The sequence below is a fragment of the Eubalaena glacialis genome, chromosome 11, assembly GCF_028564815.1.
Source record: "Eubalaena glacialis isolate mEubGla1 chromosome 11, mEubGla1.1.hap2.+ XY, whole genome shotgun sequence".
Taxonomy (NCBI): domain Eukaryota; kingdom Metazoa; phylum Chordata; class Mammalia; order Artiodactyla; family Balaenidae; genus Eubalaena; species Eubalaena glacialis.
The window spans coordinates 7,367,527-7,392,954 of NC_083726.1; the positions used below are offsets into that span (position 1 = coordinate 7,367,527).

General features: G+C 53.4%; 1 protein-coding gene across 1 annotated transcript in view; it reads right to left on the reverse strand.

Moving 5' to 3' along the window:
• Positions 1 to 25,428, reverse strand: part of SREBF2 (sterol regulatory element binding transcription factor 2) — a 61,890-nt gene that overhangs the window by 3,252 nt on the left and 33,210 nt on the right. The window contains exons 8-17 of the mRNA XM_061205778.1: positions 22,958 to 23,150; positions 22,170 to 22,351; positions 19,699 to 19,975; positions 16,945 to 17,114; positions 9,442 to 9,610; positions 7,815 to 7,932; positions 6,869 to 6,978; positions 5,578 to 5,710; positions 2,929 to 3,097; positions 613 to 798 (exon numbers count right to left, since the gene is read on the reverse strand). Coding sequence (XP_061061761.1) covers positions 613 to 798; positions 2,929 to 3,097; positions 5,578 to 5,710; positions 6,869 to 6,978; positions 7,815 to 7,932; positions 9,442 to 9,610; positions 16,945 to 17,114; positions 19,699 to 19,975; positions 22,170 to 22,351; positions 22,958 to 23,150 — 1,707 coding nt within the window. The remainder of the gene's footprint in view (positions 1 to 612; positions 799 to 2,928; positions 3,098 to 5,577; positions 5,711 to 6,868; positions 6,979 to 7,814; positions 7,933 to 9,441; positions 9,611 to 16,944; positions 17,115 to 19,698; positions 19,976 to 22,169; positions 22,352 to 22,957; positions 23,151 to 25,428) is intronic.

A 25,428-nucleotide genomic window follows, 5' to 3' on the forward strand; every position in this document is an offset into this window, starting at 1 on the left:
TCTGGCCTTCTCGCTTGGATTTCTGGAAAATAATTCAGGCGGCGAGAACATGCTGAGTCTATTACCCTAATTAGCAATAAAAATAAACCAGTGAAATGATTTGCGTCCAGTAAGCCCAGTTACACACCTGCCCTCAGAGCTTATCTCAGACCGTGTAGCCATCGCCAAGGGGATGTTACGTGGGGCATTAGGCAGCAGAACCAAAGCCCCCAGTGGCTCAGAAAAAGAATGAAAGGCATGTCTAGGGGCATTCTGAGGCTCTGACACCAATTATGAAAGCCAGAGTAGAGCTTCCTCGTGGCCTTCTCGCCCCTCTCCGCTCAGGCTGGGAGCCCCTTCTTGCTCCCACTGCCCCCAGAGCCCCCCATTCCCGAGTTTAACTGGTGAGGCGCAATCTGTGTTGTCCTCTGTCTGCGGCCGTGTGGCCTGCTCACCACCACGCTCCAGGGCTGGGCACACAGCAAGTACTCCACCAACATAAGCCAAACAAGGGGATACATGGCACCCAGCCCAGTGCCTGACAGCTCAGCTGACCTCAGGAGGCCGACTCCACGACCCCAGGCCAGTGCTGTGCTGGGTTCTGCCCTCCCCCGGCAGCAGGCCGGGCCTCACCTTGCGGTAGGCCGGGCGGAAGCTATGTGCCAGCCTGCGCAGGCTGCCCAGGTCCCGCTGGAAGCCAGCCAGCTCAGTGCCTGATGCGTGGTAGGTCTCACCCAGGGCCTGGCTGGCTCCTGCTTGTTTCTGCCAGAGTGCTGTCCGCAGCGACAGGAGCAGGTCACAGGTCAGCAGCTGGACCACCTGCAGGGTGGGCCACGAGGGAGGAGACAGGTGACTGGCCGATTCCCGGGGCAAGGATCCCAGCACCCACCAGGCCCTCCCCAGCCCGACACCCGGCAGCTCCGCGACAAAGGGCGGAACCCCAGACGGGGGAGCCTGGAAAACACCCCACAGGGAGCAAGAGAACAGCTGGAGAGTGAACTTAAGCTCACGGCATCTAGTCCTTTCCATGGCCCCAGGTGGTAGATCTGTTCTCCCATCTTGTGGGTGACGAAGCCAAGGCTCAGAGAGAGGCTGCAGGCTCGTGTAGGGGACACAAGTGGCGAGGACAGCAATAAAACCGTCACGGGTCTGATAGGAAATCACAGGTCCCTCCCACCTCACAGGAGCCCTCCCATGGCTGGCCAGGAGGCTGAGATACTCAAAAGGTGCCTTGGCCCCATTCCTTCCAGTGGAATCCAAAAGCCTGAAGTGGCAGCAGAGCCTGGAGATGGAAGACCAGGGAGAAGAGGCTCGCTTCAACAGAGGGCAACCAAGGCCCAGCCCAAGTGGCCTCTGGGGTCGGGGAGACAGGAGCCCAAGAAGGCAGAGCCGCAGAGCAGCTGAATGCTTGGGTTTGGATCCACTGACCCAGATCTACCCTGACATATGACCAAACCTCTCTGAGCCTCAGTTTCCTCACCCACAAAACGGGCACCTCAGGCCTGCAGTGAGCGTCACATGAGAGCACTGCGTGTAGGCACCATGCCCGGCCTCAGAGGCACTGGCCTCAGCCCACACTGGCGCCATTAAGCACAGATGCCGCCAGGCACCAACAAGGCCAGGCCACCTGCCTCGCTCCAGAGGGCCCTCAGCACCAGGGAGCAGCGCTTCTCGAGATGGGTCACATGCAGCCCTCTGGCTCTGATGGACTCCCCCAGGCCATTCCTCATCTTGTCCAGCCTGGCTTTCCCCTTCTCCAGAGTGCTGGACCTGGGGAGGTCGCAGTGCTGCCCCAGACCCTGCACCCTGCCTTGAACCTGCACGTTGCCTGACCCTTGGCCACAGTGTTTTTTGGCTGCTGACAGCTTTCGGGGGGACACGGATGAGGTCTCTCTCCTCAAACAAACGTGGCACTTCTAAGAGATGGGGTAGCAGCCTGGGGCTGAATTCTGCCCCCTGAGGGAGGCCAGCCTCTGTGGAGTTCCCTTCTTCTAGGCTCATTCTCCGACACAGGAACCCCAATCCCAAGGGTGCCCGCAGCCTCTCTCTCCTTCCCCAAACTAAGCTGAGACAGTCTAGTTCTCTCATGAAGACAAACAGTACTGGACACCAGCAGAGGAATTGCACAAAGCGAGCTGTGGCTCCCCCTCGAGCCTTTGGTCCTGGGCCCTGTCGGCACACTGCCTGTCCTGTAGGGCTGGCTGCTGTCCTGGGTTCACCCCAGGGTCCGGGGCCACTGATGACCCCTAGCCAGAAGTGCCAGACCAAACCCTAGTGAGGGGCTCAGAGCCTGACCCTCCAGGACATACCTCCTGTCTCCCTTTCTGGAGTGAAACCACGCTCCTCCCTGTGAACAGATGATGCTTCACCTTCAGCTGCGTTCACGCCTCCCCTCCCCTCTCCCGGATGGCCCTGCCTTGTGACCCAGCAGCGAGAGCAGAGCCCTCTGACAAGGCCTGGCTGGAAGTCTCTCGAGGGCTGGGCAGGCCTCTGTGATGCACTGTGGAAACATTGCATGGGTACCGCCAGAACATGCAATGCAACTACAATGCACCACAGCTGCCCGCTCGAGGGTGTGCAGCCAGCCACGGGGGTGCCCAGGACGCTCAGCTGGCTCAGGATGTGCATGCGAGGGGGCGGGGGCCCGTGGGGGCCTGGGGAGTCGGGCAAGCTGCCTGGAGCAAATGCAGAGCCCTGGCCAGCTGAGGTTCGCCTGGGGCTGACCAAGCTGAGGGCCCGCAGGACCCAGGACTCAGGTGGGAACATGCTCGTCCAAGTACTGAAAGGAAAGCCACCTGGACCCACAGGCTACGCTCTGGGGAAGGGGGCTGCTTGCCTGGTCTGTCTTTCGCACAGCCCCATGGGCTGGGTGGGCTCAAGGCGGGTCAGAGCGCTCTTACCCAGCAGAGCTGAGCACCTCCCCGAGGAGCCAGAGCAGCCCCCACTCACATGGCTGAGGGCTGGGTCGCAGGCGGCCCCACTGACGTTGAGGCTGCTCCACAGGTGGCCACTGGCCCTCTCGCAGTGGCAGAAGGAACTCTGCTGCCCGTCCGCCTTCCCGGAGAGTGAGGCGTGCATAGCTCTGCAGGTGTGGAAGACGGCCTTCACCAGGGGGCTCCTGGGCGGTGAGAGAGGCGAGAGGCAGGAGGTCAGTGCACGTCGCCTGCGGAGAATGAAGGGGGAGCCCAAGCCGGAGACGACTGCCCCCTCGCTGCTGTGACACGTGGGTCTGTCTGTTAAACCAAATGCTGCCATAATGGTTCCAGATCCCCAGCTCCAGATCGGAAATGCCAGCCCTGAGTGAGGGAGGCTTCCCACCCCTAAGCACCTTCCTCATTCAAGGAAGGTTGACAGCGTTCATTCCCTAGTGAAGGAGTCGGACAATAAATGCATTAGATGCTGACTGCGTAATGCCAGGTGGTGCACGTGCCATGAAGGAAAGTCACGCAGAGGAAGGGGGTGGCATTTTATAGAGGATAGTCAAGGACGTCCTCTCTGGAAAGGTGACATTCACGCAGAAGGAACCTGAGGGAACTCCTGAAGGAACCGGGGAAGCAGGAGTGTGGATTTCTAGGAAGGAGGGTTCCAGGCAGAGGAGCAGCATATGCAAAGGCCCTGAGTGTCTGACACATGTGAGAACATCCAGGAACGAGCATGGCTGGAGGAGGAAGTGAGGGGAGCAGAGGGAGAGCAAGCTCTAAACAAGGCCCTTCTCAGCCTGGCCGCGGCCCTGCCTCCCGTCTGCCTCTGACCCTGCTCCAGGCTCCAGGCTCCAGGCTACCGAAGCTCATCTCCTCTCCCTTCCTCACGCCTTGCCTCTGCTGACGTGGGTGCCTTTGCCTGGAATACCCTTTCTCAGCATTTCCCACTTGTCTCCTGAGACTTGTTCCACCTGTCCGGCCCTCTGGTGCGCCTTCTTCTGTCCTGCCCCCTACAAGCCTCCTCTGGCTGCCCCCCGGGTCAGGCCCCCTGGCTCCCCCAATTATGCGCCTCCTTCCCTCACCAGGCGCTGTGCGAACTCCCGGAGGCTGACCGGCCTCTGGCCCGGAACCCCTCCCAGCGATGCGCCGGCTGCTTCACGGGAGTCGAGACTGGCCTGGCACAGGCCAAGGCGACAGCTCCCACAGGAGAAGGCGCTGAGCAGGACGGCCACTGTCTATTCGCTTACGGCTATAACTTGCTGTGCTGTTTACTGCCGCCTCCCACAGCCTAGAACACAGCCGACACCGAGTACGCTCTCAGCTAAGTATTCGCGGAAGGAATGACGGAATCATGGAAGGGGTACAGGAGACCCCAGAATGCGGCTCGTGGCCGACAGGAAGGGATCAGAGACACAGGCTCAACCACCAGGACTGCCACTAAGAAGCCGCCTAAGATGGTCATTCAAACAATCTGTGCCTCAGTTTCCTCATCTGTAAAGTAGCCACAATACCACTCGCTGCTATCTGTGGTGATGTACAGTACTGGTCCCATTATCTGCACCTGTTCTCTAACGGCCATTGCCCCAGAAGCCGGGTGTTCAACTCTTTGGAGAAACTTAGCCTCTTAGTTTCATAGAGCAGGTCAGGGAGACAGTGGGGAGGCTGGGATTGGGGGAGGGGTCCCACAGCATCATTATCCCTAAAGAGCAAAGGGACCCTGGAGTGACTGAGTTCGGGGGAAGGAACGCCTGCCGGGGGTCTTAGCTGCACACTGGGGCTCTGTTCTTAGAAGTGAGGTGACTTTAGATGATTTACCCGCCGAGCCTCAGTTTCCTCAGGTGCGTTGACTGGGAGAAAACACACACAGGGTGGGTGCTCACTGGTCAGGGTGCTTAAAAATGGGTTACTTAAATGAAATCGGAGTGTCAGACCGACTTTGGGGAACCTGCCTCAACCTGCTTTTCTCAGCTCCCTCCCGCTCTCCTGGTTAAGCATCTGCTCAGCCTTGGCTCTGAGGAAAGACCCAGTGAGGCCTTTCTGTCTTGGAGCATTTTACAATTCCTCTCGAATGGCAGAAGACGTCAGGGACACTCAGATCCAGTCAGAAGCAGCCAGGATATCGGCAGGCTGCTCGTCACTATGGGCCAAATGCCCCCAAGAAGCAGGCATGAGTCCCCCAAGAGGACTGTCAAAAGCTCTCCGGTGATGCCTTGTGCTAAAGGTCTTTTTAGTGATAGCGCCGGTGGGGGTGTGGAGGGCGGCGGAGAGGATACTGGATGCAGTGCTGGCACGTGAGAGAAGGACCCTCGGGCCCTCACAAGCCGGTGCTGGCTGTGAGCCATCCGCACCCTGCCCGGCTCCGCCGGGAGCTTCTGAAGATGCTGGGGGCTGCCGGCTCTCCCTGCCCGTCAGCCTGTGCAAGGAGGCCCAGAAGCAGCGCTGACCGCTGCTGGGGTGACACACACGGACAGACGTGCTCGCCACGTTTGGTCTCTCCATGGTGCCCTCACCCCTCACTTCATCTCTCCATCTGTCATGCAGTCCCCAGGCTGCCTGACCCTTCATCCAGATGGCCACCCAGACCTGCTCCCTCCCACTAACCCAGTGAGCCTGGCACAGCTGGCGCTGGGGATTCCCCTGGAGAGAAGCAAGCAAGCGGTCAAGGGGGGCTACGTACTCTGTCACTTCCAGGGCCTTGGGAACACGCTCCACTTCGGTACAGTGAGCGCGCACAGCTGCGTCGTCTCCCTGGAGCCAGCTGATGGCCATGGTGATCGCGGACGTCCACCACCGACAGACAACGTCTGGGCCTAGAGGTGAACAGAATGCTGCTCCAGCACCCACAGAAACCAGAGCCTGCTGGCTGCACCTGGTTCCCCTCGTTCGTGCCCCCTCTCCCTCCTGGCGACGGGCTGGGGCCTGTGGGCTGCCCTCTCACACGATTCTGGTGGGAGGACCAACCAGCACCATCTCAGAACACATTTGGCAATCTGTATTAACAGCCTTAAAAATGTCCACTCCTATTAACCTAGTAATCCCATTTTTTGGGCAATCCATCACAAAGAAATTGGCCTAAATAGAGAAAAAAAGCTCAACGAAGATGTTCACTGTGGTGTTATTTTTAAGTAAAAAGCTGGAAACAACCTAAACTTCCAACAGTTGTGAAAAGTGGTGTTTCCAAAGTATTTGTAGTAACAGGCTCAGGTTAGAATCTTTTTAGTGTTTTCCTCTCTGAGGCTAAGTGTTCTCAGTGGACCTGTACGATGAAAGGCCTAAGAACGTGTTCTTTTCTAAACTCTGAAATAAAGACAGGCCACGAGGTCAGTGGTCACAACGGGGCGGCTGCTTCTCTGGGATCCTTCTCTCTCTAGGGAGAGCGGCCAGAAGGGAGCTCCACATCGCTGCCCCCCAGCAGCCTCAGAAGCGCAAGAGGTGACAGCTCGTGTGCCATCACCCAGATGGCAGTTTAGAGACAGAAGCAAAGAATGTCCTGGTGCCAGTTCAGTCGGTGGTTGTGCTGTGCCACCCAAGGCGACAGGTACCGTAGCAATATAGATGCCTGGATGAAAGGCCTCTTTGGCAGAGTGTCAGACCCAAGAGCAGCCCCGGGGACCACTGTGTATTGAAAGGTGAGCCCCTCACCAGCTCCCGGTGCCGGGACCACTTGCTGCCCGTTCTGAGCGTTTGGGAGAACTCCTGACCTGCCCCTCCCATCCAGGGCCCAGGGAGGGCACTAACTCCCTCATGGTCACACTTCTAGGAGGATCATGATCTCCTGCCCCCAAAACATTGTCCAGCACGGGGGAACTGTGCATGGGGGCTACATGGGGCCGCAGATACACACCTCAGATCCAGAGAAGATTCTCGAGTGCAGACTCATAACTAACCCTGGACCCTGGGACACAAGGGCTGTAAAGGGCTGAATCAAGCCACCTGAGGCCTGCGGAGCTGCCCCACAAGATGCTTACCAAGGGCTGACTTGAGCACGCAGCTGCTGGAGAAGGGGGCGGTCACAATCCCCACAGAGTCCACAAAAGAATTAAGTAATTTCAGGTACTCCAGAGCACTGGAGAACTCACTAGAAGGAAAAGAAAGGGTCCCACACACATCAGAATGTACACAAGGACCACGCTCATGGCCTGGCTGGCCAGCCCCCAGCTCTGAGACCCACCACGCCAGGCGCCCCGAGCTCTGCCTCTCACACCACTCACACTCTCCCCAGGCCACCCTGACACCGGTCCTGACACTCTCCCCTCTGCCGGGAGAGCCAGCTTTCTCTTGCATCCCTCGCCCTTCAAGACCCAATTCAACTGTCGTCTCTGCCCAGAAGTTTTCTGACCTCCCAGGCAGGACCGCCCTCCCCTCTCTGCTCAGGTGCACTCCAGTCAGGACTGGGCCGTGAACCAGATGACCCTGGCCCGTCTGCCTCTCAGGTCTGACTCTGTGAAGGAAAGACTGCGCTCAATAACTCTGTAAGAATAAGACACTGCCTGACACACTCAATACAGGTCGGGGTCCCACAAGATGTCTGGGCCAGAGCGCCTGCCTTCTGCCAAGCTCCCCACATTCCATTCCACACCCTCCACAGGCCACCTTTCCCCTGGCAAAGAGCAAAGCAAAAGAATCAAATCCCTGACTGCTCCAAGAACTGACTCCACTTGGTGAAGGGATGCGTAAAAAGGAGAAAAAGGGGGAAAGTGATACACTTGGTCTGGCAGTAAAAGGCAAAGAGGCCAGGTCAGAGCCCACAGAGGGCTCTTGTGGGGCTGCCAGGTTCAAGAAATAAACATGAAGGAATCACTGGATTTCCCTCTTGACCCTACACTAGGGCTTGTTTCCTTCTAGGCCTCACAGCCGCCTCTGCGCTTCCCGGGCAGACGGCCTGAGGCAGGGGGCCCCTCCTGGGGTCAGTACCTGCTCTCCTCTTCCTGGTCTGCAGCTTTCTTCTTGGCCTGAGGTTTCACCAAGGACTCCACAGCTCGCTCCAGCAGGTTCCTGCAGAAGGCCTGGTGCACCTGGGCGATGGGGTCAGCTGAAGAAGAGGAGGAAGGCCAGGAGAAGGGGTAAGTGGGTCTCACTTATGGGCTTATTTTGCCTTACAGCGAAAATAGAGGGTGGGGAGAGGAACCCAAGGAGCAGCTATCCCCTCCGAATGGGGGCAAAAGTCCTCAACAGACCCCAGACTGCTTGTTAAACAGTCAGAAGGTGGGGATGGGGGCGGGGAGGGTTGGCAAGCCCAAGACTACGCGGGTCCTGGACTGGCTCCGGGGGGCGTATGAGGAGTGCTGTGCCTCCTGGCACAACGGCCAGCGCTTCCGTTCAAAGTTGGGAGCTATGTGGCAGCCACAAGCCTTGTCAGAAGACAGGAGATGGGAGGGTGGACAGTACACCTGTGCACGTCTCAGGGACTGCCTCTTCTCCTGGAGGAGGACAGCCAGCAGAGGGGAACGTGGCGCCGGCTGCTGCCTGGCGGGATTAGGGAAACCCCGCTCCCGCTTACCAGAGCCTTTGCGTGGGGCCTGTGGCCAGCAATTGTCTGGCTGAGCCTATTAAACAAGAAGTCTTGCAATGCCTGTGACAGCTGACTGTCACCGACAGGCCCCCCCCCAGCTGGCAGGCCCAAAGCAGGGCGTCAACAGCCTTCCCCTCACTCACACGCCACAGCCATGTGGGTTTCAATTTGACAAGAAGGGGGAGGCAGGACACTTATGAACACATTCTGGGCGAGAAGGCCTAGAGCCAGAGCCACCAGAGGTGAGAGAGCCAGGGGCAGTCCACGGCGCAGACAAAGCAGCCTGGCGACGCAGCTGAGATTTACGATGGCTTTTGCTTTCATCCTTACTTTCTGGTGTTGCACATCACTCTTCCTTTGAGCAATAAAGTTATTAAAAAGAAATGACGGTGGAACCTCCCTCCCCCACAAAATGTTTGACACACACCCCTGTACCTGCAGGACACGTCTGACTCGCCCCAGACTCCCAGTTCAGAGAGAGGAAAAGCGCAGAAAGCAGAAAGCCATGGCTGCTCAAGTCTGAGCCAACCCGACCAGCCTCTCCTGCTCCGAGGCCAGGCAAGTCAACTCCAATCACTGTCAAACACTGGGGACAGCAAGCCAGCATCTCCTCCCAATGCCTTGAGCCCCGTCCCTGCCACCACTCTGAGCACTTGATGACCGTCTGTCGCCTGTTGTTCCCTAACTGCTCCGTCTATGTCTGTCTGCTTTCCAGGGGGAGCGGGAGATTGGGGCCAGCAAACAGCAACTCCACACATCCTCTGAGTCTCCAAAGCACCCAGAACAAGGGCAAGATTCCAGCTGGTGCTCAATCACCATTAGTAACGTGTGGCGGTGTGACTGATGTCAGGACCACAGGCTCTGCATGTCAGAGAGAGGCGAGCTGCAAACTCAGCTTAGCTGCTGACCAGGCTCATGACCTCCCTGAGTTTAAGGAAAACACGGCTGAGGCATCCTGTGTCCCCACGTGTCTGGAGTGTAGCCACCCTGCGGTACCGGTGGCTCTCATAGCTGCACAGGTGCTCTCACCTGGGTTCCTCTGGGCGCAGTACAGACTCTCCTTGGCAGCCGACTTCATGGACCAGCTCCGCTCCATGAAAAACTTCTGGCCCAGGGGGTGGCAGAGCCAGCGCAGCGAGTCGGGAACAGCGCTGCGCTCGGGGCCACACAGGCTCTGGGCGCGACTGAGGAAGTAGCTCTGTGGAAGGACAAGGACCACGGTGACAGCAGGGTGGCAGAATGCTGGCTGCGCCACCATGGTGGAGGCAGGCTGGGGAAGGGAGGCAGGAGGGCTGGGACACTCACATACCTGGAAGGAAATGCCCTCACTGAAACCAGGGCCACGGCCCCAGTGGAGCCTGCCGGGCTTGATGACTGCGTACAAGCCCCAGCTGGATGGGGGTGGGGCCTCATGGCACCCACGGGGGCCCGGCTGCACCCTGTCCTGCTGGGTCTGCCTAACCCGACTCGAATCTTGTTCTGGGCTGTGCTGGCATTCAACTGCAGAGCTGAGGAGGGCTCTCCCAGGCCCCTCGCGGCACTTCAGCCCTCAGCGCCGTCAATGGCGCTGCACCCTAGCCAAGTGACCCCCTGGATCCTGGGATTTTTCTCATCTGTCATTTTAATTACATATCTTTTAGAGTATTTTTAGGCAAAACTGTATTCTGCTTTGACTAATTTTCATCTCTTTTACCTCTGAGTGTGAAGAGTTTAGAAGAGGCACCCAGCAAGTGGTCAGTGACTGTTATTTACCATCACTGTCACTCTAGAAAGCACTGGAGTGAAAGGGCAGCCCTGAGACTCGTCCAGCCCCCTAAAGAGAACCCCCTGCCATCCCTGGATGAGCCCTTGACGTGAACACTGGTCTAGTGAAGAAAAGACCTGAAAGCCTCTTTGCTGGACAATTCAGAGAGCCAGTGCCCCAGTTTCCCAGGCCCCTCTTCTGCCCACAGGATAACATCACTCCAGGGCCCCAGGAATAAGAATTGTAGGGACAATGCTGTCTATCCATGTTTTCAGAAATTGTGTCATTTTTGGAGTAAGGATATCTTTATTCTAAAACCCATGTTTTCCAACCCATAAAAACCACTCGATACGGGCCAATCTGAATGAGCAGCTCAGCAGAGAAGGATGGAGGGAGAGAGAAGCGTGAGACGCAGAGGGCCAGAGGAGGAGGGGCTGCTGGGCCGGGCAGTGGACCTCAACCTTCACACTGCAGCCCTCACCTCCAAAACGAAGGTAGCCACCTCCTTGTCTGGTTCAGTCTGATGGTTCTGACCTTTACTGGGCTCTGAGTAGCCATCAGCTAATGTGATGGCCTCAGAAGACTTGAAGGCCAGGGTCAGAAATAGCCCTGCCAACATACTACTCAAGGAACATGGACTAAGGAGACTGGCTTTCTCGGGGGAACCTGGAGACGGCTGCCTAAATCCAGAAGAAAAGGACCCGGCCAAACTGTTCTCTAATGTTATCACGGCACTCACAGGACCAGGCAGGGCATGTCACTTAAATCTCTAATCACAGGGCCGAAAGCACTAATGGCCTTTCCGCCTCTTTGCTGACCACCATACTTTAAAAAGGGGACTGGAGAGCAAATGTAGAGAATTCTATGACCTTCTCCTGACCCCCAACAAAGCCCTCACTGGATGTGAGCTTGTAACTGCAATGGTCAGAGAACAGCGGCTGAGGAGCCTGAAGGGGACAGAGGTTGGGGGTGGTTTGGTGGTAATTCCAGGCCCTTTGAAGACTGCGAACCTTCTAACAGTTGCCCCCAGCTCTCTCCTGAGAGCACATGCCTGATAAGCAAGGGAGCTTGATGGCTGCTCCAGGGGAAATCTAGGACCACTGATCCCTAAGAAGGGCCCAAGCGTCACCAACAGAAGCAGAAACAAAGCCTGGTTAGGTGATATTGCAAGAGGAACCCAGAGAAGCGATTTAGAAAATCATTAAGTTAAAATACATTTTTAAGCTTAATTCTTAGAAAAGAAAAACTTTAGTTATAATACATCTCAGCAGGAGGGGGAGCTCCAGTTTAGTGCTTTGAATTAATAAGAAATATAAATCCTGGGAGAGTCATCCACGGTATGGCTTCTAGAAGGGAAACTGAGAAAATAACTTCTGTTGCTCTTTTTTTTTTTTTTTTAATAAATTCATTTATTTATTTATAGCTGCGTTGGGTCTTCGTTGCTGTGTGTGGGCTTCCTCTCTAGTTGCGGTGAGCAGGGGCTACTCTTCGTTGTGGTGCGCGGTCTCATTGCGGTCGCCTCTCTTGTTGCAGAGCATGGGCTCTAGGCGCGCAGGCTTCAGTAGTTGTGGCACGCAGGCTCAGTAGTTGTGGCTCGCGGGCTCTAGAGAGCAGGCTCAGTAGTTGTGGCTCACGGGCTTAGTTGCTCCGCGGCATGTGGGATCTTCCCAGACCAGGGCTCGAACCCGTGTCCCCTGCATTGGCAGGCGGATTCTTAACCACTGCGCCACCGGGGAAGCCCACTTCTGTTGCTCTTTTAATTTTCTTGGCATTACCACCCCATGATCATTTTCCTAAATTTTACAGACACCAGAATTCACTCAAGCTGGGGCTGAGGAGCAACCCCACCACCATAACTCATCTGCTAATTGCTGAATTGAGCGGCTGTGGCAGGAGACTCAATTGAGCGGCTGTGGCAGGAGACTCAATTGAGCGGCTGTGGCAGGAGCCTCAGAACTGTTTGGATCCTGAGGGCCAACCCTGTACCCCTGGGCCAGTTCCAACTCCAGGTTACGTCCTCCCACTCCAGTCCGACTCGGTGGTTCTCAAACTGTGTGCCAAGGCACCCCAAAGCACCGCAGCAAACTCACAGGGGTGCTGCTGGATATTTCACACTTTGGGGGGGAACACAGCAATGCTCAACATGAATCGGACACCATGTAAACTGCTAGATGGAGGCAGTTTGGTCTCAATGTGAGACTGCATGACCGTCCTCTGGGTGGTGTCATCTTTGGGAAGCTGAGTTTTTGGAGGCTGTTGTAATAAAAAGCAAGTGCGGCGTGAAAGCTGGTGTGGGACGGGAAGTGAAGGTGGTGGCGTCCAGCCTGATTTCAAAGTCTGAGAAGGCACATGCAGCAGGCACACACATCCCATTAGTAAGTATCTATGGTTATTAAGAATAGAACTCAAACATTATTTCTTCCTTCAGTTTTGTGTATTATTTTTCCAAGTGGCCGCTAAGTTGCTTAAGACAAATATCTATTAAGATGTTTGCACCTAATTAACAAACAGAACTGTTAGGTATTTCCTTTAGCCCAAGGAAACCATGAAAAAATTACTGAGGCCCAAAGCGTGCCGCGAACCAAGAAAGCTTGGCAACCTCTGGTCTATACCATTTTCACGGAGGCCAGCCCTCTGCGTGACCCTCAATGCCTGACTCATTTGCTGGCTAAATACATTCCACCAAATTCAAAGCTTCTTCCTATTTAAGAAAGTACTATCTGGGTCTCTCATTCTCCTTCCAAGAGAAGCAAACAGATGAGAGGGGCAGCTACTTTCCTAGAGACTGGTTCCTCTCCTTTTCCCACCTTACTGAAAATGCACACTTGGCGATACCACTTATTTTCCAAATATTGATACTCTTTGACCCAGCATCACCACCTCTAGACTTAACCTGAAGAGGTATTTGTACAAGCGGGTGAGGGTACTCCCTGCAGCACTGTTTCTAACTGCAAATGCTGGAAACAACCCAAACATCTAGCAGTGGCACACTGGCTCCATCAAGGATGTTATTTACACATGCTGGAGCAGCAAGTACCTCTGTGGAATAGGAGGCAACAAAGAAAGAGCCCCAAGGCTTATAATCTGGTTGAAAAAAGCAACTGGCAAAACAGGGTTTCTGGTATGATCACACTAAATAAATTCTAGCGCATATGCGTTCTGACGCGCAGGAAGAAGACTGCGCACCCGCACACTAAACTGCTCGCTGCTTGTTAGGCACACCCAATATTTTTGGGGTGGGGGGACACTCATTAGGGAACCATTTTCCTGATCCTCAGCTGTTACACACATGCCTTCCTCAAATGGGCTGAGCAGCCCATTAAAGAACAGCTGCGTCTTAGCAACAAAGACAATCAAAACCCCAGCGGGATTTCTGGGATGATGGGATGATCCTAAAATTTATATGGCAAGGTAAAGAGCAAACACTAGTCACTAAAGCCGGAGGACTGACACTTCCAGATATCAAGACGTATTCGAGGGCTTGGCCAGTAGGGGTGTGCGGTGTTGGTGCAATGGAACTGACTAGAGCGTCCAGAAGAAGACTCATCACACGTGGACATTTAATTTACGCAAAAGGTGCCACTTGGTGCAGTGCGGAAAGGGCAGTCATTTTAACAACAGATTCTGGGGTTGGGAGATAATACATATGAAAAAAAAGTCGATCTTGCACCCCTACCTCCAACTCATACAAAAATCAGTTCCAAGTGGATTATAGACCTATGTGTGAACATTTGAAAATAAAGTGACTAGCAGATACCATAGGAGAGTATCTTCATGACATTGGGGTAGGATAAAGATAAATTAAACAGGACATAAAATGTCTAATTGCTAAGGAAAAGACGAATAATCTGGATTTCATGAACATTAAGAACTTGTGCTCGGACTTCCCTGGTGGTGCAGTGGTTAAGAATCTGCCTGCCAAGGCAGGGGACAGGCGTTCAAGCCCTGGTCCGGGAAGATCCCACATGCCGCGGAGCAACTAAGCCCGTGTGCCACAACTACTGAGCCTGTGCGCTAGAGCCCGCGAGCCACAGCTACTGAGCCCTCGTGCCACAAGTACTGAAGCCCACACACCTACAGCCCATGCTCCGCAACAAGAGAAGCCACCGCAATGAGAAGCCCGCGCACCACAACGAAGAGAGTAGCCCCTGCTCGCCGCAACTAGAGAAAGCCCGTGCACAGCAACAAAGACCCAACACAGCCAAAAAAAAAAGAACTTGTGCTCGTCAATCAACACCACTGAGAGAGAGAACAGGCAAGTCACAGAGTGAAACAATATATGCAAAGCACATATCCAACAAAGGATCGTAGCCAGAATAAAGAACTCCTCAAACCAACAAAAAGAAAGACGTCACAAATAAAAAACAGGTAAAAGACTTGAACAGAGTTTTCACAAAAGAGACTATCCAAATGGCCATCAAACTATCCAAATGGCCAATGAAAAGGTGCTCAACATCTTTCGTCACCTGGGAATTGCAAATGAAAACTATGAGATACCACCAGCAGGGCTAAAAAAACCAACACTGTCACGTGGTTGGTGAGGGTGCAGAACTGGAACTCTTTCCACTGTTGGTGAGGTGAAAGTTGGTACATCCACTTTGGAAAACTGTCAGGCAGTGTCTACTGAAGCTGAACATACGCATAACCTCTGACCTCGCAGTGCCATCCCAGAAACGCAGCCACACGTTCACTGAAAGATGAACAGGGATGTTCACAGCAGCACTATTCACAATAACCAAAAACAGGAAACAACCCAGAAGTCCATTTATAGGCGTCTAGTCATGCAATGGACCACTATAACGTAACGAGAATGGGCAATCTGTAAGTGCACGCAACATGACGCCGAGCAAAGACAGCCAGACACATACAGGACGTATGTGTGACTCTCCTTTCATGGGGACGGTGGTCACCTGGCTGGAGGGCTTGGGGGGAGGGGCAGTTCGCTGACTGCAAGGGGCCCAAGGTAGGCTTCTGGGATCTTGGTCGTGTTGTTTCTTGATCTGTCTGCTGGTTATAAGAGTGTGTTCATTTTGTGAAGTCACTGACCTGTGTATTTATTTATTTACTTATTTATTAATATTATTTTTAAATATTTTCTTATTTATTTATTAGTTATTTGGCTGTGCCAAATAAGTACTTAGTTGCGGCACACGGGATCTTCATTGCAGCAGGTGGGATCTTTAGTTGCGGCATGCGGGATCTTTAGTTGCAGCATGTGGGATCTTTTTTAGTTGCGGCACGTGGGATCTAGTTCCCTGACCAGGAATCAAACCCGGGCCCCCCTGCATTGGGAGCGCAGAGTCCTAGCCACTGGACCACCAGGGAAGTCCCTGACCTGTGTATTTATAATTTGCGTACTTTTCTACATGTATATTGTACTTCAATAAAAGATTTACAGGAACAACAAACAACAGGTGGGTTAAATTACGGTGACAGAAATCAGCATGATGGTTACCTCTGCGGGGGGCAGCGTGAGTGAAGGCCTGCAGGAGGCTTTTGGGGGTGATAGGAACGTACCACTTCTTGATCTGGGTGGTTGTTTACATGCGTAAGTTCACTTTGTGAAAATAGCTGTTAAGTTAAAATGTGCACATTTTTCTGTATGTATGTTGTACTTCCATAAAATTAATGCCTTCAAAATACTTCTGGGGGGCAGAGAAGTTACAAATGTAACGACATTGGCCCACAGCACTAGGACTGCTCTCAGCCTAGATTCACTTTGTCCAGAAAGCCCACCTTGACTTCCTCTAAGATGGGGTCGGGAGCCCAGTGTGCTCTCTGGGCAGCCAGGTTAGCCCCACCCTCACACTCCGCTACTGCCCCGAAGGCCTGGTCCTGGTCTGGTTTCCCTGACAGACTATGTGCTCCCCCAGGCAGGGCAAATGTCCTGCTGGCCACTGCACGTCCTCCCTGGGACGTGCCTGGCCTAGAGCAGGGACTCAGTCACGTTTGCTGAATGAACGTCTTATTTGGGTCTTGGAAACAGGGTTGAGACACAGAAAGTACACTGGGCTCTCCCATGCCCTTCATCACCCAGATCACGGTGACACACTTCAAGAAACTTATCAGTGTCACCACAGGGCACGTTCCTGCTCATTCTCAGCTCATCAGCGCTATTAATGAGATATGGAAACGGATGGGGGGAATGTGATCATTCTTTTCTGAACACAGCTGATGTGTTGGTCAGCCTACCCAAAGTAGACATTGAATGAAACGTGCCTATGTCTGCTGCAGTAAGAGGAAGACTGAGGTCAGCAGAGGCTGGGAACTAGCTGGTAACAAGGACTGTGAATTATCCAGTTGTGAATTCCCGAGGCTGGCCCTGTGTCAGGCTCACTGGAGGCGCCTGAAACCTCAGTTCCCACCCAGAATCTGACCTGAGCTCCTCACAAGACATACATTGTTTTCCACTTCTGGACCCACAGTGCCGTGATCAACACAAGGTACCAAATAGAATACTTCTGAGTGAATAAAAGAACCAGGAGACACAACCAGAAGATTCCAAGCAGAAGAGTCATATATTAACCCCTGAATACAGGTCGCTCTTATCACTGAATCAATCTTCTCACCTCAGGGCACTAAAATGCCTTGTTATGCTTGTAAGGGAGGAATTTCATCTGCTGTGTTCACTGCCCTAAGTATTTGTGGAATGACCCACTGAATGAATGTCTACCCCTCTAAGTGGTCGGCCCTCAAGGGCGGGGGCCCACACCTATGTTCACATCTTGGCTCCTGGCTGGGAAGGGCACTCAGCGAAGGTCCACAGAAGGGAACTGAAGGACACTCACCGCCAGGAAGCCCAGCTTGCCTCCACACCGGGTCTTGAGCCCCATGGCGGCTGTGAGATGGATCTCAACCAGCATGCTCGGGGGGATTTTCTCCTCTGCACATTCAGCAAGGTTCACAGCGCACAAAGCCATGTGTACATCTGAACAGGCGGATCCCACAGGAAGCTTGCCTATGGCGGCAGAAACGGACAACGATTGTTGACAGATTCCCTCAACCCAACTTTTTCCTGTTTTCTCAAGCACAATCGCAGCAACAGCAGAACCAGAGGAGAAAGTCTGTGAGCTCGGTGATCAGACAGTCCTGGATGGGGTGCCAGGCTCTGTGACTTAGTAGCGGTGTGCTCCTTTCTGCCTCACAGGTTGCTGGGGACAAGAGAAAACACAGGTCACGGGCCTGGCCCACGGCCCCAGCCCTGTGTCATGGGAGTGGCTGTGACTGCAGGTCGGTGAACGGGACTCAGAGGCGCGAACTGCAACGCTTTCCAAAACGGCGTCAACAGCATGGTCACGTCCTGCTAACACAATCCTGTGTCTCCAAATGTTGCGAGAAAGGTTATAAAAATTAAAGACAAAAACCCAAGAACAAACTGATGTGAATTAATTTTCATTCAACAAGACCCCACAGTGTATAAGCCCACACCCTTCTGAGGGGGGGTACGTGACACACAACTGAGCCGTGACAGCGGACACATCATGGGGCGGAGGTGGAAGGCCAGGAGAGGCTTACTAACCCTCCCGTGAGGGCTGTACAGCTCGTCTGCGGTGGCCCTGAACTCGGGGACCAGAGTGCCCTTGCTCAGGTCCCGGGGCCCGTCGAGGCTCTGAGGCTTTCACGCTGCCGCCTGCTTCGGCCCTCACAACAGCGCAGGGAGGTACCCAAGGCAAGCAGGCGCCTCGCTGTGCTGAGCCTCAGGGGTGGCCCAGCCAGGCCTCCCGACCCCACCCAGCCTCTCTGGTCTTTTATCAGCCCCCAGACTTCATTCTGCACAGGCGTTAGGTGTTGGTCTCCCCCGGGAGGCACCATCGACTGGGCTTTCTCCTTTGCAGGGAAGGAAGGCGGAGGGCAGTGTGGGGACCGTGTCACCTCTTAGTCACCTCTGTCCTCTTGGTGCCTTGCGCAGGGCCAGGCCCCCAGAGTGCCCAGTGAATGTGGGCAGAATGAGTGATGTGAACCATCCCAGCTGGAATTCTCCTGAACAGATGCAGCCTCCAGATCAGAGACCTGGGATGGAGCTGGTTCCTTCCCCCTGGGCCCGGGCACACTGATGGGACAGAGAAGCAGGGTAGGTCTGCAAATGGCTCTCTGCTAGAACTCTACGAAGGCCCCAGGTGTTCACACCCCACAGCTGGCCCCAGTGTCTCACCTCCATTCCCCCTGGGGCCTGGGCTGAAGCTCCCTCAGCCACCAGGGCCTTCTATTGCCTTCCTGTTACCACAACCCACTGCTGCTCTCTGCCCTCATCTTATCGATGGCCCAGCAGCAACTTCCCTTCTTGAACCCTCTGACTTTGCTCCCCCTACACCAAGCATCTTGGCCTCTCCTGCCTGACCACCTCTCCGGCAGCCTCCGCCCGACTCCTTGTCCTGGGCCGGCCCCTTCCGTGCGGGTCTCCTTCCACATGCCCTCGAGGGGCCCCCCTTCACCACAAGCCCTCTCATCAGCGCCCATGGTTTTCATTCTCACCTGCAGGCCAAAGACCCAGCTCCTTTCCTTGGGCTACAGATCCAGCGTGGCCCCCACCACTGCATCATTTCCCCTCGGTGTCTCACAGGCAAGTGTCCCGAGCGGAACTTCTCACCTCCTCCCTAGAAAACTGCTTTTCCTCTTGTTTTCCTCACCTTTGCTGGTGGCAACAGCGTTCACCCAAACTCTCAAGCAAGAAACTAGGGAATCATCTTAGCCAGCTCCTTTCCTTACCCTTCCCGTCCAATGAGTCCCCAAGGCCTGTCAACCCCACTTTCTCCTTTCTCTCTGTCTTGTCCTCTTGGCACCTGCATTAGCTTCCACTGGTCCTCCCTGAAGCCAGCCTCAATCCTCTCTTCAGAGTGAATCTTCTCGACCTCAGAAGCACAGACCTGATGACGTCATTTCCTCCACTGCGCTGGCTCCCATCCCTCTCCCCTTGCACAGCCACCTTGGGGACCACTGAAATATTCTCCTCCAGAGCCACCCACGTGGGGTTCCTCCTTGGGAACTTGCATCCCTCTGCCTGGAAGGCACCTCCCCTTCTGCAGAGCTGGTGAACTCCACGCATCCTTTCATGCAAAGCCGAGACTTTCCAGAAAGCCTTTCCTGAAACCCTCCCCAACAAGGACCCCTTCCCCTGAACTGAAATCCAATTCTTCTGCTACCTCTACCACACAGAACTGTAATTCATTTGCTGACCTGTCTGCTTCTCTATTAGAGCAGGAGTGCGCTGCATGAAATAAATGATCATATTTCACTGAAACTAAGATGCCATCAATTTTAAGTTTCACTGTTAAGTACCACCAAGGAAAAAACACTGCCAACTCAACCATGACATTCATTGTGTAGAGGACAAAGCCAAGTGTAGAGATGTTAATGTGAAAAATGTGTGCCTTAAATTGATGAACTGCAATCTTTACCGCCGTGGCTGTTTGTCTAACCATCCTAAATGGGTAGTGTGAAGGGGACGTCATTCAGCTGGGGCAGAAAACTGGCAAACTGAGCCAGGGTGGAGCGATGGCATGGGGGCACTTCGAGGCAAGACGGGCCATGGTGGCAGCCCTCACCTGTGATGTGCAGCTGGTGCAGCCTGTGATAGGCCAGGGCTGCATCCCGGGCGCTGGTCTTAGCTTCCTCCTCAAAGCCTGCGGCGGCGGCCAGGGTGGCCCGCCGGCGCTGGAAGACCTTCTTGAGCAGCCAGCGCACCAGGCGCAGCTTCTGCAGGCTGTAGCGGATCACGTTCCAGGAGAGGCTGCAGGCCAGGTCCAGGCGGGAGGTGGGCAGTGCCCGGCCCAACACCGACAGGCAGGTTTGCAGGTTGGCAGCGGCAGCTGCAAAATCCCCCTACCAAGAAGCAAGAAGGTGTAATGTTCGCTGGCCTTGATGTGGCCTTTTTGTTTTGCTTTAACAAAAACTCTTACTTTCTCTTCACCTCTCCAGATTATCAGAGTAATACATGCTCACTGAAGAAAATCTGGGAAAATTTAGAAAGCTACAAAAAAAGTAAAAAGAAATCACCTGTAATCTTATCCCCCAGAAAGAATGACTGCTGACATTTTGATATATTTCCTCCCAGCCGTTTTACTAAATTGGGATGGTACTGTGTTATATCTTCAAGCAAATACTATTCAGAATTTCCCACCGTAGCTTTCATACATAAGGTGATGACATGGATTTAGATGATGAACGACGTGATCTTTTAGGCTTTTAGGTTCTCAAAGTGTGGTTCCCAGAGACCAGCAGCGTCTTCTTAGATGCTACTGGTTTCTGGGAATCTTGTGAGAAATGTGAATTCTTGGTGCCCCACCCTAACCCTCCCCCCGACCTACTGAATCAGAGCCTCTGGGGTCGGGGCCTCCGGGTGATCCTAATGTCTGCTGACGTTTGAGAACCACAGTTTTAGGCAAATACACAGCTGAACTACTCTAACCAAGGATCTGAACAACTCTCTGCCAACCTGAGAGGGTCTAGCGGGGAGTCTCCTGCCCTGTATTGAAGGCCTTTTTCTCATGACTGGAGGCGACACAGTCTTGAGAAACTGGAGTAAACGCTCTTCTCCCTTCCCATCATGCAGTGGGTATGATACCTGTACTTTCCTTCCTGCACCATTACAGAAAAGAGGATCCTTACAAGGGGAAGGTGGATGCCAATGCTCTGAGGATGACAATCTCTGAGGTGGTGCTGTCATCCTTCCAGCCAGGAGAAGCACCTGTGTTTACAGATTCCAAAGGAGGTGGGCCTTTCTGTGTGTCTCCTGGCTCCTCTTCCCCGTCTTTCCCAGGAAGGTTGGCTGTTTCCAAGGCTCGGGCTTTGGCTCTTGTCTCTTCCAACTCACCAATCCAACTCACCCTTGAGCGCCCTCCCCTGGCAGACGCACAGCTTCCAACACACCCTGGTCCCGACCCGTCTTGGCCCCCACGGCCTGCCTCCTGGTCAGGAAGCTTCTCACCCTCAGGGCCCTCTCACAGCACTTCCAAGCAACACAGTTAGACAGAGCCCACCACAGCTTCCAGCCTCCCCCATCTCTGAGTCACTGTCACTGCCACTTTCCTTCCATTACACATCTCAAGTATTTCTTGAATTCATGACTTTCCTTTCAATGTCCAGGTCCTTGTCACCTCTCACCCAGCCTCTTCTAAGAGCACCCTCACTTGCTTCCATGCATCTTGTGTCTCCCTCCTCCAACCCACCCTTCATACTGCCACCAGAATGACGTTCATAAAACACAGCCCTGAACCTGTCTCTAGGATAAACATCTAGGGGTGCGTGTCATCCTGCGTTAGGGGTAGCGCCAACAACCACACCTACATTCCACTAGCCACAGACCTGGACATGGCTGACAGGTCCACTGACGGACTGGCTGGCCAAATTCTCTCTCGTGGGCTCTGCAGCTTGCAGGCGGGGAGAGCAGGCCCACGGCTACCTGCTGCCGAGGCCTGTCCTGGTCCTTGTTCCTCCCGAGACACGGGTGTTTAACTCTTCCTTCCGTGCCGTGAGTTTGCCCCAGAATCCTTCCCATAAACTCCTTTGTTGATTTCAAAAGAGGACTGGCAGCGAATTTTCCTGCTCAAAAACCTTCCTGGTTCTCCAGAGAACTGGGACAAAAACCTCAAATCAGTCACTAGTCAAATACGCCTCCAACTTGGGCCCTAGCTACACTACCAGCCGTAGCCCTCGTCTCCCCCGACATATCCTACACTCCAGACATACCATCTACTTGCCAGGCCCCCAGAAGCCCACCTATTCCTGCCGTCCTCTCCCCTTGGAAGGGCCTTCCTGGTCTTGACCGCTCTGCTCACACCCCAGGCTCCCAGAGCACTTTACTCTCCCGTCATATTACAGACTAGAGATCAGCTCGTGGCCATGGAATCACTTCTGCCTAGGTGCCCTCTCCTCCGCTGCCCTGGAACTGTTGGGGGTAGGGTCCCCTCCTCCTCTTGCCCCCGGGGTATTTTTATACGCTGGGGTGCTGGAATAAGTTGCCGAGTTATGGGCCGAGCCTGGGGGAGGAAGGGGAAAGGCAGGCGGCAGGACTCACCCGGGCCAGGTCCAGGTCTGCCTGCTTCCGGTGCCTCCAGAAGGTGACCGAGGAGCGCGAATGCGGCCGGACCACTGGCTCCCCATGGACCAGCAGCTTCACGAAGACGCTCAGGACAATCACACCGTTCACCAGCCACAGGAGGAGCGTCGGCATCATCCAGCCCAGCCAGCCCCCAGAGCCTAAGGAGGAGCGGCGCAGCTGAGCCCGTGGGGAAGCGCCTCCCGAAGCAGCCCTGGGACACTGCAGGGCACCTGACTGACCCCTCACTGTGACAGGAAAGAGCCTCCTACCTCATTTTCGGAACAAATGCGATTGCTTCATTTAGTAACCATGTCGAAGTGCAGAGGAGAGGAATAATACATGCATCTTAATCCACACTGTAGCAAATTTGGGACAATTCTACAGCCTAACTAGGAACCCGGTAGCTCTTGTCACTATGGGGCAGGATGCCACAAAAATCTTTGTTAGCCGAGGCAGGGTTAGGCCACTGGTTTAATGACTCAGGCAGTAAGAAGACCATATCCTCCTTCAAACAGCCACACCCTCAAACCCCCAGTTACGGCAGCGCAGGGTCCTGATTCGTTTTGCTCTTTCTGAATGAACTTGGGTTTGCCTGTTACTTCCGAAATGCGACTTATGCCTGTCCCTATCATAAGCAAGCAGGTGGGGGTCCCCTAAGAAAGCCCTTCGGGACCTGGCGGACAAGCCGAGTGGCTGCATGCAGGGCCTTCTGCTGCCACAGCAGCCCACCCAGGCCCGGGTGGCACGAGGGGCCTTCCACCTACCTGACTCGAGTGACAGCATGCTGCGGCCAGAGCCTGAGTGTGGATGCTGGTCCGAGTCGTGGGCCCCTCCCCATTGCAGCAGGGCGGTCAGGGGGTTAAAGGAGAGGCACAGGAAGGTGAGGACACACAGCAGGATTCGTGAGCGGTCCACCATGCCAAGGGCTACAGGAGGAGAGTCTGGCTCATCTTTGACCTTCAAAACAGGGGGCCGCAAGGTTAGAACGAATACTGCGTGGGTTTTTATAGCATTTTACTTTTATATATATCGGAATCAGATTGTGAGATTTAAATTCAAGGCCATTAAGTCAGATGGGAAGAAAGCACTTGCCCTCTTGCCACCTGGGAGAAGAACATGTTCTAAAGACCAGAGGGACATGAGCTCTGCTTTTACAACAGAGCTCCATCACAAAAGAGAACACTCTGCAGGAGTCTGTTTCTGTGTAATTCCACAACAGGCAAGCTAATCTAAAGCGACAGAAGGCAGATCAGAAGTTGTCTGAGGCTGGAGAGGCGTGTGTGCACTTCCTGCAAAGGTGTAAGTTCATGGGAGATAAAAATGTTCTATATCATTTTGTTTTAAACTAGAAGAGATTTATTCATTTATCGTTTTGTTTTTTTAATAAATTTATTTATTTTTATTTTATTTATTTTTGGCTGCATTGGGTCTTCTTTGCTGCGCGTGGGCTTTCTCTAGTTGCAGCAAGCGGTGGCTACTCTTTGTTGCAGTGCACGGGCTTCTCACTGCGGTGGCTTCTCTTGTTGCGGAGCACGGGTTCTAGGCACGCAAGCTTCAGTAGTTGCGGCACGCGGGCTCGGTGGCTGTGGCTCTCGGGCTCTAGAGCACAGGCTCAGTAGTTGTGGTGCACGGGCTTAGTTGCTCCGTGGCATGTGGGATCATCCGGGACCAGGGCTCGAACCTGTGTCCACTGCACTGGCAGGTGGACTCTTAACCACTGTGCCACCAGGGAAGCCCCATTTATTGTTTTTTGTTTTGTTTTTGGCTGTACCACGCAGCTGATAAGATCTTAGTTCCCTGACCAGGGATCGAACCCGGGCCCTCAGCAGTGAAAGAGCGGAGTCCCAACCACTGGACCTCCAGGGAATTCCCTATTGTTATTTTTTAATTGAAGTATAATTGACCTACAACACTATGTTGGTTCCAGGTACACAACAGAGTGACTCGATATTTTCATACATTACATCAGCTCCATGATAAGTCTAGTTACCATCTGTCACCATACAAAAGCACTACGATATTATTGGCTATATTCCCCATGTTGTATATTTCACCCCTGTGACATTTATTTTGTAACTGGAAGTTTGTAGTATCTTTTTTTTAAAATTTTTTTTTAGTTTGTAGTATCTCTCTTTTTTTTTTTAATTAATTAATTAATTTATTTATTTATTTATTTTTGGCTGTGTTGGGTCTTCGTTTCTGTGCGAGGCCTTTCTCTAGTTGTGGCAAGCGGGGGCCACTCTTCATCGCGGTGCGCGGGCCTCTCACTATCGCGGCCTCTCTTGTTGTGGAGCACAGGCTCCAGACACGCAGGCTCAGTAGTTGTGGGTCACGGGCCTAGCTGCTCCGCGGCATGTTGGATCCTCCCAGACCAGGGCTCGAACCCGCGTCCCCTGCATTGGCAGGCAGACCCTCAACCACTGTGCCACCAGGCAAGCCCAGTTTGTAGTATCTCTTAACCTCCCCTCACCTATTTCACTCACCCTCCCAACTCCCTCCCCTCTGGCAATCACCCACTTGTTCTCTGTACCTACCAGTCTGTTTCGTTTTGTTGTGTTCGTCCGTTTGTTTTGTTTTTTAGATTCCGTATATAAGTGAAATCCTATGTATTTGTCTTTGTCTGACTCATTTCACTTAGCATAATACCCTCTAGGATCATACATGGTGTGACAAGATCTCATTCTTTTTTACAGCTGAGTAACATTACACTGTATATCTATACCACATCTTCTTTATCTGCTCATCTATCCGTGGGCACTTAGGTTGCTTCCATATCTTGGGCTATTGCAAATAATGCTGCAATAAACATAAGGGTGAACATTACTTTTTGAATTAGTGTTTTTGTTTTCTTCAGAAAAATACCCAGAAGTGGAACTGCTGGATTGGATGGTAGTTCTATTTCAAATTTTTTGAGGAACCTCCCTACTGTTTTCCATAGTGGCTGCATCAATTTTCATTTCCACCAATAGTGCATGAGGGTCCCCTTTTCTCCACATCCTCACCAACACCTATCATTCTCTGTCTCTTTTATTTCACTTAGCATAATACCCTCTAGGTCCATCCATGTTGTCACAAATGGCAAGATTTCACTCTTTTTTTATGGCTAGTATTTCATTGCATATATACCACATCTTCTTTATCCATTCATCTATTTCTGGGCACTCAGGTTGCTTCCTTATCTTGGCTATTGTAAATAATGCTGCAACAAACACAGGGGTACATATATCTTTTTTTT